This window comes from Bos grunniens, chromosome 2, assembly GCF_055505025.1.
Source record: "Bos grunniens cultivar Pamir isolate PY7600 chromosome 2, Bosgru_T2T1.0, whole genome shotgun sequence".
Taxonomy (NCBI): Eukaryota; Metazoa; Chordata; class Mammalia; order Artiodactyla; family Bovidae; genus Bos; species Bos grunniens.
In genome coordinates, this window is record NC_141166.1 from 69,222,242 (window position 1) to 69,238,648 (window position 16,407).

The 16,407-nt window shown below is 35.7% G+C and overlaps 1 protein-coding gene across 4 annotated transcripts in view; it reads right to left on the reverse strand.

Annotated features, from left to right (window-relative positions):
- DPP10 (dipeptidyl peptidase like 10) overlaps nucleotides 1–16,407 on the reverse strand; it is an 805,225-nt gene that overhangs the window by 167,081 nt on the left and 621,737 nt on the right. For all 4 annotated transcript variants that reach the window (XM_086367433.1, XM_086367444.1, XM_086367459.1 and 1 more), the window contains 2 exons: nucleotides 6,760–6,812; nucleotides 6,578–6,659 (listed from right to left, as the gene is read on the reverse strand). In XM_086367433.1, the coding sequence (XP_086223559.1) occupies nucleotides 6,578–6,659; nucleotides 6,760–6,812 (135 nt within the window). The remainder of the gene's footprint in view (nucleotides 1–6,577; nucleotides 6,660–6,759; nucleotides 6,813–16,407) is intronic.

Sequence of the window (16,407 nt, forward strand, 5' to 3'; positions counted from 1 at the left end):
AGTGGTAAACTATCTACCTGCCCTATCTGAAAGATCCCCTGGAAAAGGAAATGGCAACCCACTCTAGGATTCTTGTCTGGGAAATCCCATGGACACAGGAGCCTGGCAGCCTACGGTCTATGGGGTTGCAAAGAATCAGACACTACTCAGCAACTAACCAACAGCAACAGTTTGTATATGGAGAATTACCTAAACATTATGTTTTTCAGAAATATATATAATAAAGTGCAGAAATGTGATTTCTTTAAATACCTAAGTTGTGATAAATTAACACACTGAATATGTTTAAAGCTTTATGCCACTGAAAGAACAGGTATGGTGATTATTGTACCCTAAATAGACTGAAAGAAATACTAGCAGTATCTAACAAAGAATCTATCTTATGCTGTGTTCTTATCACATGAAAAAGTAGAGAGCAGTAAAAATCCTTTGGAGGTGATAGATATGTTTACATTGTTTATGGTGGTGATGCTTTCATGGTGTTTACTTATTTTCATCTCATCAATTTTTATACATTAAATATGTACAGTCTTTTGTATGTATTCAATGCAAAGTACAGCCTTTAGTATGCATCAATTTTTATTTATATTCAATAAAGTGGCTTAAATAAATTAGGAGTCTAAATGAGATTATTTGTAAAATGTAATGAAATACACGTAATTTATGTGTAATAAACACTTTACAGTTTTCATTGTTCAACTGCAAGCAAAGTTTCTCATTTTAAAACTTGATTTATTCATCTCTTAAATATGTTGTTTCTTATCAAATCAGTGCTAGGTTATACTAATGGCCTCTAAACCTAGCTCTCTGCCTTTAGTTACCTACACTCTGTTATAAACTTTCCTGCCAAATGTGTCTTTACATGTATGATATCTTTTCATATTATGCCATTCTCAAAACCTTCTTTGGCATCCCACTATCCATGGAGACAACAGTTAGTCTTTCATTAGTTTCTTATTAAATAAACCTTTTGCCTTGTGCTAAATGATTTTTTATGAAGGAGGAAGAGGGGATGGAAGATGAGGGAAAGACGGAAGAGAGAGAGGACAGAGACATTTAGCATAGTCTTTATTCCATCTGCCCTGGAAATGACTATAGGTCAGTGGTGGAAGATAGCAATGTATATAAATAATATAAAATATTTAAAATTTGAGGTAAAAAAGAAGAATGTTAGACTATTGAGGAGTAAGAAATTCACTTAGATGTAGACATATTGGGGAAAAAATTGTCAAAGAGGATAGAAAGTCTTTGACAAAGAGTTCTGAGGAAAACAATGGGTATAGAAAGGGAAATGTCTTAGAACATAAAGCAGCCCTGTGTCACCCTCTGCAAATTACAGAGTTTAGTTCAGGCAGAGCAAACTCTGTGCTGTGCACTGTGATGAAGTGTCAGGAGTCAGATGATGTGACACCTTAGTCACATCTTGTGAGTCACATCAGTGGCACTCTGTGTCACCTCAGTGACATTTCATAAGCTTGCGGCAGCTGTAAAGGATCTGCATTATTAACCATACCTCTGCAGGTGTGAATTAGAGTGGCTAGCCACTGAAGAAGGGATATTAGAAAATAAGCTGTAAAATGTTTTAGGGTAAAGATGATGAAATTCTGCACTAACTATGTTAATACGTGAAAGGACAAGTGAGAATCAAATGAATAGATATCATTTATTGTGTGCTTACTATGCTGTGATGGCTAATTTTATATGTAAATTTGGATAAGTTTTGGTGTCTCTTTGGTCAAATACTACTCCTGTTGTGAATGTAATTAAAAGGTATGCTTAGCATTTATAATCAGTTCACCTTAACTAAAGAATACTATGATTTGTCCTTTCTAATCAGTTGAAAACCTTAACAGAAAAAACAGGCTTCCTGAAGGAGGACTTCTGCTTCTGTTCTGCAGCTCAAGATTGTGATACTAAATCTTATCAGAGTTTCCAGCTGACCAGACTGCTGCCATAATTGCATGAGTCAAGTTTCCTATCTCTCTTTCTCTGAATACACATACACATACATATGATACATACACATATATACACATATACATGGTTAATACTGTTTTCTGGAAATCAACTTGTGCATATGACCTATCTCATTTAAACTGAGAATAGCTATGATTTTCTTTCATTTTTAAAACAAGCAAGCTTAACGCTTTCAACCTTCCATAAGTCACAAAATAAAAAACAGAATCTGAGGTTGAACTGAGTTTTTTTTTCTAATTCTAGATAGCGTGTTTTAGTCAGTGAAATGTTTTTTCCTTATGTTCAAATTTCATTTGACTTTCAAAATCTTTCAATTCTTATGGTAGAATTATAGGTAAGTATAATTAATTTTTATATATGAATTTGTGTGTGTGTGTCAGTCACTCAATCGTGTCTGACTCTGACTCCATGGACTATAGCCCACCAGGCTCCTCTGTCCAAGGGATTCTCCAGGCAAGAGCACTGGAGTGGGTTGCCATTTCCTTCTCCATTATATGAATTTAGAAGAATTCATATAATTATAGGAACTATATGAATTTTCAAAATGTTTTACAATGAGTGATTTTAACTTTCATATGATGAAGCTATTTTGAAAAGAAAAAGGCTAAATCATCTTAAACCAGAATTTTTTTCAAATGAATGACTAATATACCTTTTCCTGTTTCAGGATCTATTATTTCCTTCTATAATACATTTGCTACAAGTAAAGTAATGTACTCACTGCCTTTTATAAATAATACATGTTGTATTGTGTCAGATTCTTTCCTCATGTAGTTAGATCCATCGAAGTTGTTTTCCCCTACACCTAGTGCTACTAAAAAATTCTACATCGTTTAAATTCTAATTAAGACTTTCTTTATCTATGAATTATGCCTAACCTCTTTCCTTTCTTCTTTATAGCCAGGAGTTTATTTTACAGCAAATACAATTTGAAACTGAGAATTAAAGATGAAAAATGAATTGTCCTTAGTTTATAAACACTATAAGACTCATTTAAATAAATTGCAATGGCTCATCTTTGAGAAATCATATTGAAGAGTTTGCTAATGGCTTCAAATATTGACAAAGCCTGTCATTCACATGAAATGGACCAATAGCTATTTGTAGAGATAACTCTTTAATGATAATGCATTGAATTTATGTTTACTTGCACAAAACATAACCTCAATAAGAGTGGAATTCACTGCAAACTTTCCCAAATGACTGAAAAATGCCATTACACAGAACTTAACCTCATTTCTTCACAAATTTAGTGACATAAAAAGTCCTAAAGCAGTTAAAATTCAAGTAACAAAGTTTTTTTTTTATCTTTTAAAAACAATTAAATCTAACACCTCTAAAATCCTATATGCTTGATTGATACTTATTAAACATGATAGCATTATTAGTAAAGCATTGCTATTGTCAGCACTTTACAGATAAGGAGACTAAGGCATATGGAGATTAAGTAACAGTCTCAAAGATAGATGTATGAGGATTCAATCACCTGCAAAATAACTCCCTTGAGAAGATCTATGCTTTTTATAAACTTTTAGCACTTTTATGATTGTTTCAAATACGTTAAAGAATAATGAATCAATAGCAAATATGAATCATTAGAGAAAATGCATGCAACTAATACTACTTCATTGAGAGTATGAAACTATTATTTTGTCATAAACTTTGGCACAGAATTTTTCTCCTCTCAGACTTGTAGAACAAGAGTCATTTATAGATTTGTCCCAAGGACTCTCTAGTGCCACAAACATGAGGTTAACTTGGGTTTCTGTGTTCTGACATTTTGTGTGTTTAGAATCTGCTTCTGCCCTATGAACCAGCTCTCTTGTCAGCAGCAGAGGAAAGTGAGTAAGACTATAGAACTGCCCACTTCACCACTGCCGATAAACACATTGATTCTTGCCTTCTCTGAATCAGACCTGCACCTTTATATCTAGCATATTCTGTGCATTTTCTGCTGCCAGCTTTTAGGAATATCATAATGGAATGGATCTAGAGACAGTCTTACATAGGAATATAAACACACTGTTTTAAATGTTTCTAAAATAGACCCATGATAAAGACAAACACACTGCTTATAATCTATGGTATTAGAATTGTCAGGTAGTTAGAATAGAAAAAAATAGAGTCCAAGATAGCAGAACAACGCAGGTTGGGGGTGCCTACAAAAGAGGAAGTCGAGGACCTGAGTGAGAACCTCTGGTCCTGGGCATAAACAATCTGGTGAATACTTGAACCACCACCTATTTTTCACAGGATGTAACCCACCAGGCTTCACAGGGAGGAGACAGAAACGATAAAAAGGGAAGCCAAGAGGAATCAGGACCGCTTTAGGGGTTGCCCTGCACTTGCATCTTGGAAAGCCACTGCCCTTTGCCCCTGCCTGCTTCCCACCTGAGCTGTAACCAAGCTGTAACTATAACTAGTTTGTTGTTATTAATATGGTCTTCTGCCTTCTGTTTCATTGTTAAAAAGATCTGGAATGACAGACCACTTGTAGCTCAAACAAGCAGGATTTTGTTAAATATTACTTAGTATCTGAAGATCTTTTGATCAGACATCCATAAGTGACCTCTCCCATTCAGGAGTTGTTTCACTTGGTGTCTAATAAAAATAGTTTGCCCCCAAGTTTTAAAGCATCTTTTATCAAGTTTGCAATGACTGCAAGGTTTTGAAGGCAGGGAGGCCAGCCTCAGGTGGTTGGGTGGAGCCTCTTGGACAAGTATGCCAGTGACTGGGGTTCAGGTCCCAACCTCTAAGTTAACATTCCCAAATCTATGTCTTCCTTCTTATGGACATATAGATGGAATGCTTTCTCTAGGTCTGGCACCCTCAAAGCAGGTGCCTGGATTAAGACCTGTTTTAGTGTAACCTCTGCCTTCTTTTGAGGAGGACAGAAACACAGCAGTATTTTTTTCATTTTTAAATTACTACTTATTGTTTTTAAAATAATTTAATCAACCATTTAGAGTGGATATGACAATGAATACACTGTTACATAGGATTTCTTTATAAAATACAACCATAAAGCTGCTTAAGCAGCTTCAAGTCTAACGTCTGGCAAATTTGCACGTATTTCTCTCATTGTTATTGACAAACTTTTGTTTTAAAAAGTCTTAAAAACTTAATTATGTATTAAGATAGACCTAATAGGCACATATAAAACATTGTACTTCCCACATGGAAAACGTCTGTAAAAGTTTATGTTAAGCCATTAATCAATTCTTATTATTTCCAAAGTCAGTATTACAGAGACCTGCTTTTGAACTTTAGAAATCAATTTCAAATCCAAGTTCATAGTTTTGTAAATTCGAAAACAAACATCAAAATAACCCATCAGAAGTAAGACCATATGATCTATTTTCTACATATTCAAACCAAATTAGTATAAAAATATCACTATCAAACTTGAATGAATATTAAGCAAAATTTAGAGAAAATTCTAGTCTTCAGTTATTTTTTACAAAAGAAAAAGGAAACACTAACATTATACTAGGAAGGATAAAATCAATTCAATATTTGGCTTTTTGACAAGACAAATGTGAACTTTATAAATATCAACCAAAGCTGACCATGAAAAAAGAGGGAACAGAACCTACAAATAATATTAGAAAACACAAAAAAATAAATACAGAAACAAATGTAAAGCTTAAAAAAAACAGAGAAGTTAAATGTATTATGATAAAAATTTGAAAATTTAGGTGAAATGGAATTTTATAAATGCATAGATTACCAAAACCTTAATCTTACAGTCATAAAAAAATAATTTTAAAAAAATCTTTCCACAAAAAAAGAAACTATCACACCATAACTAGACACATCTGTAGGTTAGCTAGTGCAAAAAGATTTTAATAAAATAAAAAGTATAGAAATTGGAATAAAGAAGCAATAATGTCATTATTAACAAAAAATATGACAGCCTGGAAAAACTAGATATTGATGAGGATACGGAACAAGGAATTCTCACATTGTTGCTACTAGGCATATAAATACACAAAAAACTTAGAAATCAGTTTGGCCATGTGTACTACTTTTGACCATGTTCAAGCCATGCACACAAGCAATACCACTTTCTGAGCAGTCTGCCCTTACAGTCTATATCCAGGCCTGCATGAGACATATACAAGAATATCATGAAGCTCAAATTGCTTTTACATCAATCATTCTCTTTTTGAACTTGTGATAATTTCAAAATTATTTCAAATTATGATGATGAAAAAACCTTTTCTTAAGAGAACACTCAAGTGTAGATTTCTATCTTAAATTTTGCTCTGAATTTTGCTTTAAGAATAAATAAAACATGATGTAACTGGAATTTTGCAGAACTGGCCTTCATATTCTTGGATCTCTTCTGGGTTTCATGATCAACTAGCAGTGTAATCACACATTACTTTATAAATTTTTACTATTTAATTAATTGACAACATAATATTGGTACTGTTTGATATATTCTTAAATTGGAGTATTAGATACAAGATATTAAAGTAAATGGAAAACATCCATATAATAGGACAACTTTTACAAGACATTGATTGCCTTCTATAGGCATTTCCCATAGGGCCCTGGCTGACAGTGTTTGGTGCATATTAATGCCTGTACTTACCAGCTGCTGCCCTTGGACACCCCAGGCTGCGTACTGCAGGACAGAGTCCTCTACTTCTGGAGGATTTAACTCCCAAACTTCCCTTGAAAAAAGGTAAATATTTTTATATGAACAAATTGACACCTACACCTACAGTTCAGTTGGACGGTTGCTCACGGAAACCAGATGATCAAAGAACTTACCTAGTGTGTATATTGTAGATCACATACGAAGCAGTATACGAATAATGAAAAATCTGAAACAAAAAGAAGAGTTATAGTTTGGAGTAAAGAGTCTATTTTAATGAGTATATATATGTTTTTTACTAAATTCTGGAAATGCAAAATTGGTTTTAGAGAGAATTCAAAATGTGATTCTTCATTACCTATAAAATAAAGTTCAAACCTTATTCAAGTTTGAATATCGAAACACTGACACTCCAGTGTTTTGGTATTTGTATTCTACATGGTTTTCCACTCTTATCATCCACTACTTCTCTTCACCTAGTCTATACTTCAGCTATATTAGATAAATTTCTTCTGTATATTCTGAATATCTATTTTTTTAAATTTATTTTTTTAGGATATCCTAACTTCACTCAGATGAAAAATTTTCCTCCTTCCATTACAGCCTATCTATCTAGAGAATTTCTCTCTCTCAAAGTTTACTTTTGACTCTTAGGACATTTCACACCTTGTAGCATAAGTTAGATAAGATTTTAAGTGCTTGTTTCCTTTTCCCACTGGAATCAGGTCCGGGTGTGTATTACCTTGGCATCTGCCATATTACCTTATATGGTATCATATTTGCCTGCAACATGCAATCAATATTTGTTGAATAATGATTCTGATGGGGAAAAATCTCTTGCAAATGGAAGTGCTTGTGGAGACAAAATGGGATAATACCCCAAGCACTTCATAGAAATATCTGAAAATTATATGTTAAATAATTGGTTGCAAGTATGTATCTTCAAGAGACATCTTATATCATCTAATAAAGAGTCCTGTTTCTTTCTAAAGGGCATCCTCCAAAGGATCACAGCTTCCGTGTTGAGGTGACATTAAGGACCATAGTGGATGATGCAAAGATATCCGTAAATGTTGGTTCTTACTAATTAAAGATGATGAAATAATGGAATACAGAGAAAATGAGGAAAATTGTAAAAGATAGGTTAGGGAGAGAGATGATAAGTTGTGACATTTTAATGAAATTATATTTTTCTAAGCTATATGGATCCAGTGAAGAAACTTTTTTCCACTTAACTATATTGTTATATTATTATTTACATGATTCATAGAGCTTATATTGATACTTTCACTTTTCAGCATGTAATTATAAAAACTTCTCTTATCCTATAGTTGATGTACATTGCACAAATATAATACTGTCAATTAAAACTCCTCAGAAGTCAAATTATTATTTCTTCTCACTACAATAATAACTTCAATTAAACATGACTGGCCACATATTTGGTAAATAAATACTAGTGTTCATTCTGTGCATTGAAATTACAATCCTCCCACAATTTGTTGTATTACTGTGTTTCATAATGAAGTGTTTCCTCCATTTCTTTTGGAATAACTATTAAACCTGAGATCACCTTTACTATAGAGTCATAGAAGTGAAAAATATTTTTCCTGGTGTCTATTTTGGCATTCATATTGTGTTCTATAAAATTCCATATTTGACTACAAATTTTAAATCTTGAATTTACTACTATAGCTGATAAAGAGGTGAGAACTGTGACCACTTCTATATTTTGTTTTCCCATCTCAGAAAGTTCTGTTGCCAAAGTAAACTGCCAAGTCATTAAGTGGTCTTCAAATCAGACAAATGTTTCAATGATGTTATGGGCAGAAACAAACTATTCATTCCATTTGTTAATCTACCTAATGCACTCTCCTATGAATTCTAGGTTCATATCCCTCTTAACAAAGAGTTCCTGTTCACTACTGTTTTAGTCAAAGCAAGCCAAAATAATCACTGACACAAAACTGGATGAATATAATAATTGAATGTTGGTCTCTTTCTATCATATTTATATGACGTAGAGCTATAGAGGTTACGGGCTCTTCTCAGTGTATGAATCCTAAGAACTTAGATGTCTTTCCAATGATGGGATTTAGAGAGAAAAATATATAAATTCACTTTCTGCTTTGTAGTTCTTAGCTTGATACAGCATTTGTTTCTCTCAGCTGGTATGTTGAAATGGAAGATCATAATAAAGAATTTAACCCTCGCAGATGCAGAGACCTAACTAGCATTTGCCAGAGGAAGGAGGATCAGAGGATGAGGAAAACAGGTGAGAGGGATTAAAAGGTACAAACAACAAGTTATAAAATAAATAAGTCACAAGTATAGTTAATAATATTGTATATGCATAAACTATAAAAATATTGAATCACTATGTTGTACACCTGAAAGTGAAAGTCACTCAGTCTTGTCTGACTCTTTACAACCGCACGGATTCTCCAGGTCAAAATACTGGAGTGGGTGGCCTTTTCCCTCTCCAGGAGATCTTCCCAACCCAGGGATTGAACCCAGGTCTCCCACACTGCAGGCGGATTCTTCATCAGCTGAGCCACAAGGGAAGCCCTGTACACCTGAAGCTAATATAATATTGCAAGTGAACTATACTTTAATTTTTAAAAAAAGTTAACCCTACCCAACCTGCAAACACATAGCAAACATATCATAGAGATTGAGCCTCAACTATAGGTTCCCTAAAAAGCCAATAGTTTGCAGTTTACAGGTAATTAGATCCTAACCCTTTTCTCCTAGCTTAGAACTCTTTCCACTAAATCCACTATCTGTGATGTGTGTGTGTGTGTGTGTGTGTGTGCATGTACTCACAGAAGATCTCAAATACTTCTTGTTTTGTAATTTTCCCATAACTAAATTACATTATGTGTCCACCATAAAATATAAATAGTACAAGGTAGGAGATGAACAGGGTTAGAGATAGACATTTCTTTATGTTTGTTTGCATAGTGTTGCAGAGATTTTAAAAGGGGGAATTTTCAAGAAGAAATGAACTTGGTTTTATTGAACATCTATATTAAGGCACATTGGAATAAATTCAGTCTGTGCTAATCTGCATCTCTCTCCTTGAATGGCATTTCTATTCCTTTTTTAAAATTTTATTTATTTTAATTGGAGGCTAATTACTTTACAATATTGGAATCAGCCATGGGTGTACATATGTTCCCCATCCTGAATCCCCCTCCTACCTCCGTCCCCATCCCATCCCTCAGGGTTGTCCCAGTGCACTGGCCCTGAATGCCCTGTCTCATGCACTGAACTTGGACTGGTGAACTATTTCACATATGGTAATACACATGTTTCCATGCTACTCTCCCAAATCATCCCACCCTCGGCTTCTCCCACCGAGTTCAAAAGTATGTTCTTGACATGTGTGTCTCTTTTGCTGTCTCACATATAGGATCATCGTTACCATCTTTCTAAAAGCCATATATATGTGTTATTATACTGTATTGGTGTTTTTCTTTCTGACTTACTTCACTCTGTATAATAGGCTCCAGTTTCATCCACCTTATTAGAACTGATTCAAATTCATTCTTTTTAATAGCTGAGTAATATTCCATTGTATATATACCACAGTTTTCTTATCCATTCATCTGCCAATGGACATGTAGGTTACTTCCATGGCCTAGCTATTGTAAACAGTGCTGCGATGAACACTGGGGTACACGTGTCTCTTTCAATTCTGGTTTCCTTGGAGTGTATGCCCAGCAGTGGGATTGCGGGGTCATATGGCAGTTGTATTTCCAGTTTTTTCTATTCTTTTTTAACATTCTTCACTTCCTTTTATCATATATATCTCTTCTACATTGGCTATGTAGGTCTTGTTTTATGATGAGAAGATGAAAGTGGAATCCCTAAGGTTAGAAACAGTCTTTTTACTGTAATTATTGGCTGCTGTAAAATAAGGGCCAAATTGAACATCTGATAAGATCCATGGGGACAAAGAAATTTCATGGTCAAAAATTACATATTCAGCTCATCTCTGCAAATGATGCTCCACTGTTTGTTACAGAGTATGAATAGTTATGGCAAAGGTAGTAGGTATGGGGCAAAACTGAGACATACTATGTAAAAATTTGATCAAATATATACTCCTGGAAGCTGGACTTGACATGATATTCAGTCTCCTGATACCAAAAGGTATTGGGAGGTACAGAAAATATCATAGGATCCCACAAACCAATCCGATTCCAATCATCTCTAGGAACTTATACAAGATTACTAAATGTTAATCATCATGAATGGTATAATTGATTATCATTATTGCTGTTATGATCTATAAGTCACCATGAACATTGAATTAGAAAATACTGAATGATTTCTCCTAGGAGAAATACAGGATTAGATTTCTATGAGCCTCTGGTTACATTTTGATCAAATAATCAATACATTTTTAATGTGTTTCTTTTTAACTTGAAAAAGTGGCATCTAACACTGAATATTGTTCATTCATTAACATTGAGCTCATGGCCAATGGTATTATAACTCATGTCTGAATGAAGCTTACCTAACTCATGTTCAGTTCAGTTCAGTCACTCAGTCATGTTCGACTCTTTGCAACCCCATGGACTGCAGCATGCCAGGCCTCCCTGTCCACCACCAACTCCCCGAGTTTACCCAAACTCATCTCCATTGAGTAGGTGATGCCATCCAACCATTTCATCCTCTGTCGTCCCCTTCTCCTCCCACCTGCAATCTTTCCCAGCATCAGGGTATTTTCTAATGAGTCAGCTCTTCACATCAGGTGGTCAAATTATTGGAGTTTCAGCTTCAACATTAGTCCTTCCAATGAATATTCAGGACTAGTTCCCATTATAATTTGGATCTCCTTGCAGTCCAAGGGACTCTCAAGAGTCTTCTCCAACATCTCAGTTCAAAAGTATTTTGAATTCTTTGGCGCTCATATTTCTTTATAGTCCAACTCTCATCCATATATGACCACTGGAAAAACCATAGCCTTGGCTAGATGGACCTTTGTTGGCAAAGTAATGTCTATGCTTTTTAATATGCTGTCTAGGTTGGTCACAGCTTTTCTTCCAAGGAGCAAGCATCTTTTAATCTCATGGCTGCAGTCACCATCTGCAGTGATTTTGGAGCCCAAAAAATAATGTCTGCCACTATTTCCACTGTTTCCCCATCTATTTGCCATGAAGTGATGGGACTGGATGCCATGATCTTCGTTTTCTGAATGTTGAGCTTTAAGCCAACGTTTTCACTCTCCTCTTTCACTTTCATCAAGAGGCTCTTTAGTTCTTCTTCACTTTCTCCTATAAGGGTGGTATCATCTGCATATCTGAGGTTATTGATATTTTTCCCGGCAATCTTGATTCCAGCTTGTGCTTCATCCAGCCCAGAATTTCTCATGGTGTTCTCTGCATATAAGTTAAATGAGCAGGGTGACAATATACAGCCTTGAGGTACTCCTATCCCTATTTGGAACCAGTCTGTTGTTCCATGTCCAGTTCTAACTGTTGCTTCTTCACCTGCATACAAATTTCTCAAGAGGCAGGTCAAGTGGCCTGGCATTCCCATCTCTTTCAGAATTTTCCATAGTTTACTGTGATCCACACAGTCAAAGGCTTTGGCATAGTCAATAAAGCAGAAATACTATTTGATGTTTTTCTGGAACTCTTTTGCTTTTTTGATGATCCAGAGGATGTTGACAATTTGATTTCTGGTCCCTCTGCCTTTTCTAAAACCAGCTTGAACATCTGGAAGTTCATGGTTCATGTATTGCTGAAGCCTGGCTTGCAGAATTTTGAGCATTACTTAATAGCCTGTGAAATGAGTGTAATTGTGCGGTAGTTTGAGTATTCTTTGGCATTGCCTTTCTTTGGGATTGGAATGAAAACTGACCTTTTCCAGTCCTGTGGCCACTGCTGAATTTTCCAGATTTGCTGGCATATTGAGTGCAGCCCTTTCACAGTATCATCTTTCAGGATTTGAAATAGCTCAACTGCAATTCGATCACCTCCACCAGCTTTGTTCATAGTGATGCTTTCTAAGGCCCACTTGACTTCACATTCCAGGATGTCTGGCTCTACGTGAGTGATCACACCATTGTGATTATTTAGGGTCACGAAGATCTTTTTTGTTCAGTCCTAACTCATGTAATTTCTCTTTAAAACACATCATAGCCTACTGGTACCTGGTAACACTGGACTGCACTTCAGCTCTATGCTTGGGAGCCCTTTACACAGTAAAATCATGGAAAAAAAAAAAAACAAACACAAACACATGAAAAAATAGCCCTAAAAAACCCTCAAAAGGACACTAATTTACAGTATGAAAGCTGGAAAACGAAGGCATTGCATCATCTTCTTTGATCTCACCTGGGAAAGTGCACACCAGGCATCACAAATGTTCTCCTGTTCAGCACTTGTCTTGAATGACTGAGAATGTGTAGCAAATATGGATCCTGAAGTTACAAGTTGAATTTAGAAAATAGGCATATTTGCAATTCCAGAATCCTTAAATATAGAAGACCAACTATACACATAACATAGATATAGGATGAGATATTACTAGAAGAAATAAGGTAAAATAGCAGTCATATTTAAGGCTTGCCAGAACACAAAAGGGCTTCCCAGGTGGCTCAATAGGTGAAGAATCTGTCTGCAATGCAGGAGACATGGGTTTGATCCTGAGTAGGAAGATGCCCTGGAGAAGGAAATGGCAACCCACTTCAACAATCTGGCCTGGAAAATACTATGGACAAAGAAGCCTGGAGGGCTGTAGTTCATAGGGATGCAAAGAGTCATATATGACTGAAGCGACTGAGCACTTACTCATGCATGCAGAACACAATAAATGTATAAAAGTTATCCAGGGTAGAGTTCATGCTCTACATGAAGTAAATGAATACTAGCTACATCCATTCAGTTATCAAATGTCTAGTACACAATCTCTTTGACACAGTTTTGCACTCAGCAGCATTTTAAAAAATGATTATGGTGATAAAAACCATTTTTAAAAAGAATGAAATACAAAGGAGTATTAGTTGACAATTTTTATTTCCTCTGGAAACAGTGTCAGACTTTATTTTTTGGGCTCCAAATTCACTGCAGATGGTGACTGCAGCCATGAAATTAAAAGATGCTTACTACTTGGAAGGAAAGTTATAACCAACCTAGATAACATGTTCAAAAGCAGAGACATTACTTTGCCAACAAAGGTCCGTCTAGTCAAGGCTATGGTTTTTCCTGTGGTCATGTATGGATGTGAGAGTTGGACTGTGAAGAAGGCTGAGCGCCGAAGAATTGATGCTTTTGAACTGTGGTGTTGGAGAAGACTCTTGAGAGTCCCTTGGACTGCAAGGAGATCCAACTAGTCCATTCTAAAGGAGATCAGCCCTGGGATTTCTTTGGAAGGAATGATGCTAAAGCTGAAACTCCAGTACTTTGGCCACTTCATGCGAAGAGTTGACTCATTGGAAAAGACTCTGATGCTGGGAGTGATCAGGGGCAAGAAGAGAAGGGGACAACAGAGGATGAGATGGCTGGACGGCATCACTGACTCAATGGACATGAGTCTGGGTGAACTCCGGGAGTTGGTGATGGACAGGGAGGCCTGGCGTGCTGCGATTCATGGGGTCACAAAGAGTCGGACATGACTGAGCTACTGATCTGATCTGATATTTGTTGGTCAATTTATAAACATGTGTTGAATACTTATTATATGCAAGCACATAAATCAAGTACCTTGCCAAATGCAAAACCTATAATATGATCCCTGCCCACAACTCATTCATTTGCAGTGGCAAAGTTAGGAAACATATTAGCATAAGGGCATCTAGTTGCAGGTCTTGGTTAAATTAGGACTTGCAAATTATAAATCATAAGCTTTCCAAAAAGCAGTTAGTAATCTGTTTCAAGATGCAATCATAAAGAAGATAACGGCTGAGTTAGGCATAGAAGGGACTAATATAATTATTGAATTGAAGACTTACTATATACTGGACACTGCCGAGCACTATACATATATTATTTATGTTAAATCAACCTCAGGAAGTAGAAAGTGTAATTCATAATTCATATGACAGGCTCTGGAAGCATTGAAAGTTTAAGTAAGAGACAGAGCCACAATTTGCACCTACATCTGTCCGATTACAACTCATATTATGACTTAATCTCTCTGTACACTCTCTCAGGGACCTGGGACAGGAAGCATGACTCCAGCTTTGCAAAAGATTTATTTCTGAAAGACCTTTTAAGGCACCACCCAAAGATTTATGGACAAGAGTAGGCATGAATTAATTGTGATTATCACAGTTAACAGGGATTTCATTGAAAGATGATCTAATATATCAGATTAAAAATGTAAATCCCCTTCTCTTTTAGCTGTTTTTCAGATTTTTTTCTTGGAATATCAGTTATTACTTAAGACATCTATGGAGATTCATGTTAAAGAGAGTTACATTTACAAGAAAAAAAGAAAGGGTGCTTTAGTAATTTATGCTTAAGTAGAGGCTTAAATCTCTAGGTACCAAACCTCTGTACCGCAGTTAAACTGCCGAACTGGAATAAATAGCATGCATTTTCATGGCCTTGAGAATATTTAAAATAGGACTATGGATTTGCCATTAAATCAGACAGTTAGGAAAACTAAAGTGTGAGGAAGTAAGTCTCTCAATAAATAATATTAATACTTGTGAAAAATGGCAGTGAGAGAAAAGACCATGTAGGCAACAAAGTGTTTGTTTCTCTTGGAAATAAATGGTATGATGCGAAGTTTGTTCTAGGATAATAACTTTAGCAATGAGTAAGGAGTGGCTCTGTTGTTGGAAATTTTATCTTTATTATTCAATGAAAAAACAGACCATCAGGTAGGAAACTCTAGTGGGGTAATTAGGGTTCACAAAATTACAAGATGCAGTTCTACAAAAATTGTTTTAAGACACTGTATTAAAAAAAAACAACTGTGAACATTGTGAACAGCAAGTACTAGTAGAAAAAGAAAATAAATATGGGAGGGTATTAAAGGTCTAAGTAATATTTGTCATATTTTAGTCTCCTTTCCTTAGTCCTTAGGATTGACATGAACACTCTGTGAAAGTGAAAGTTGCTCAGTTGTGTCCCACTCTTTGTGACCCCATGGACTGTAGCCTCCCAGGCTCCTCTGTTCATGGAATTCTCCAGGCCGTAATACTAGAGTGGATAGCCAGTCCTCTTCTCCAGGGGATGTTTGAAAGCCAGGGATTGAATCTAGGTCTCCCTTATCGCTGGCAGATTCTTTACCATCTCAACAACCAGGGAAGCCCATATACCACAGGAAACTCTACTCAATAATCTGTAATGACCTATATTGGAAAAAGACTCTAAAAAAGAGTGGATATATGTATTTGCATAACTGATTCACTTTGCTGTATAGCAGAAACTAACAACACTGTAAATCAACTACATGCCAATAAAAATTAATTTTAAAAAACTTATATGTATTGATAAGATCATTACTGACAGGTTTTACCACCTATGTCAGTGCTTCTTGGGATGAGCACACCCTAGATTTCCCTACTTTGAGATTTTCACTGATGTCATACCCTTGATCCTCAATCTGAAAGTGGATAAAAATGTTTTCTGGGATTCACAGGTGGCTCAGTGGTTAAAAAATCCACTGGTGAATGCGGAAGATGCAAGTTCAATCCCTGTGTCAGGCAGATTCCCTGGAAGAGGAAATGGCAACCCTCTCCAGTATCCTTGCCTGGAGAATTGTATGGACAGAGGAGCCTGGTGGGCTACATTCCATGGGGTCACAAAGAGTTGGACATAACTGAGCATGCACCTGCAAAAAAAAAAAAAAAAACAAAC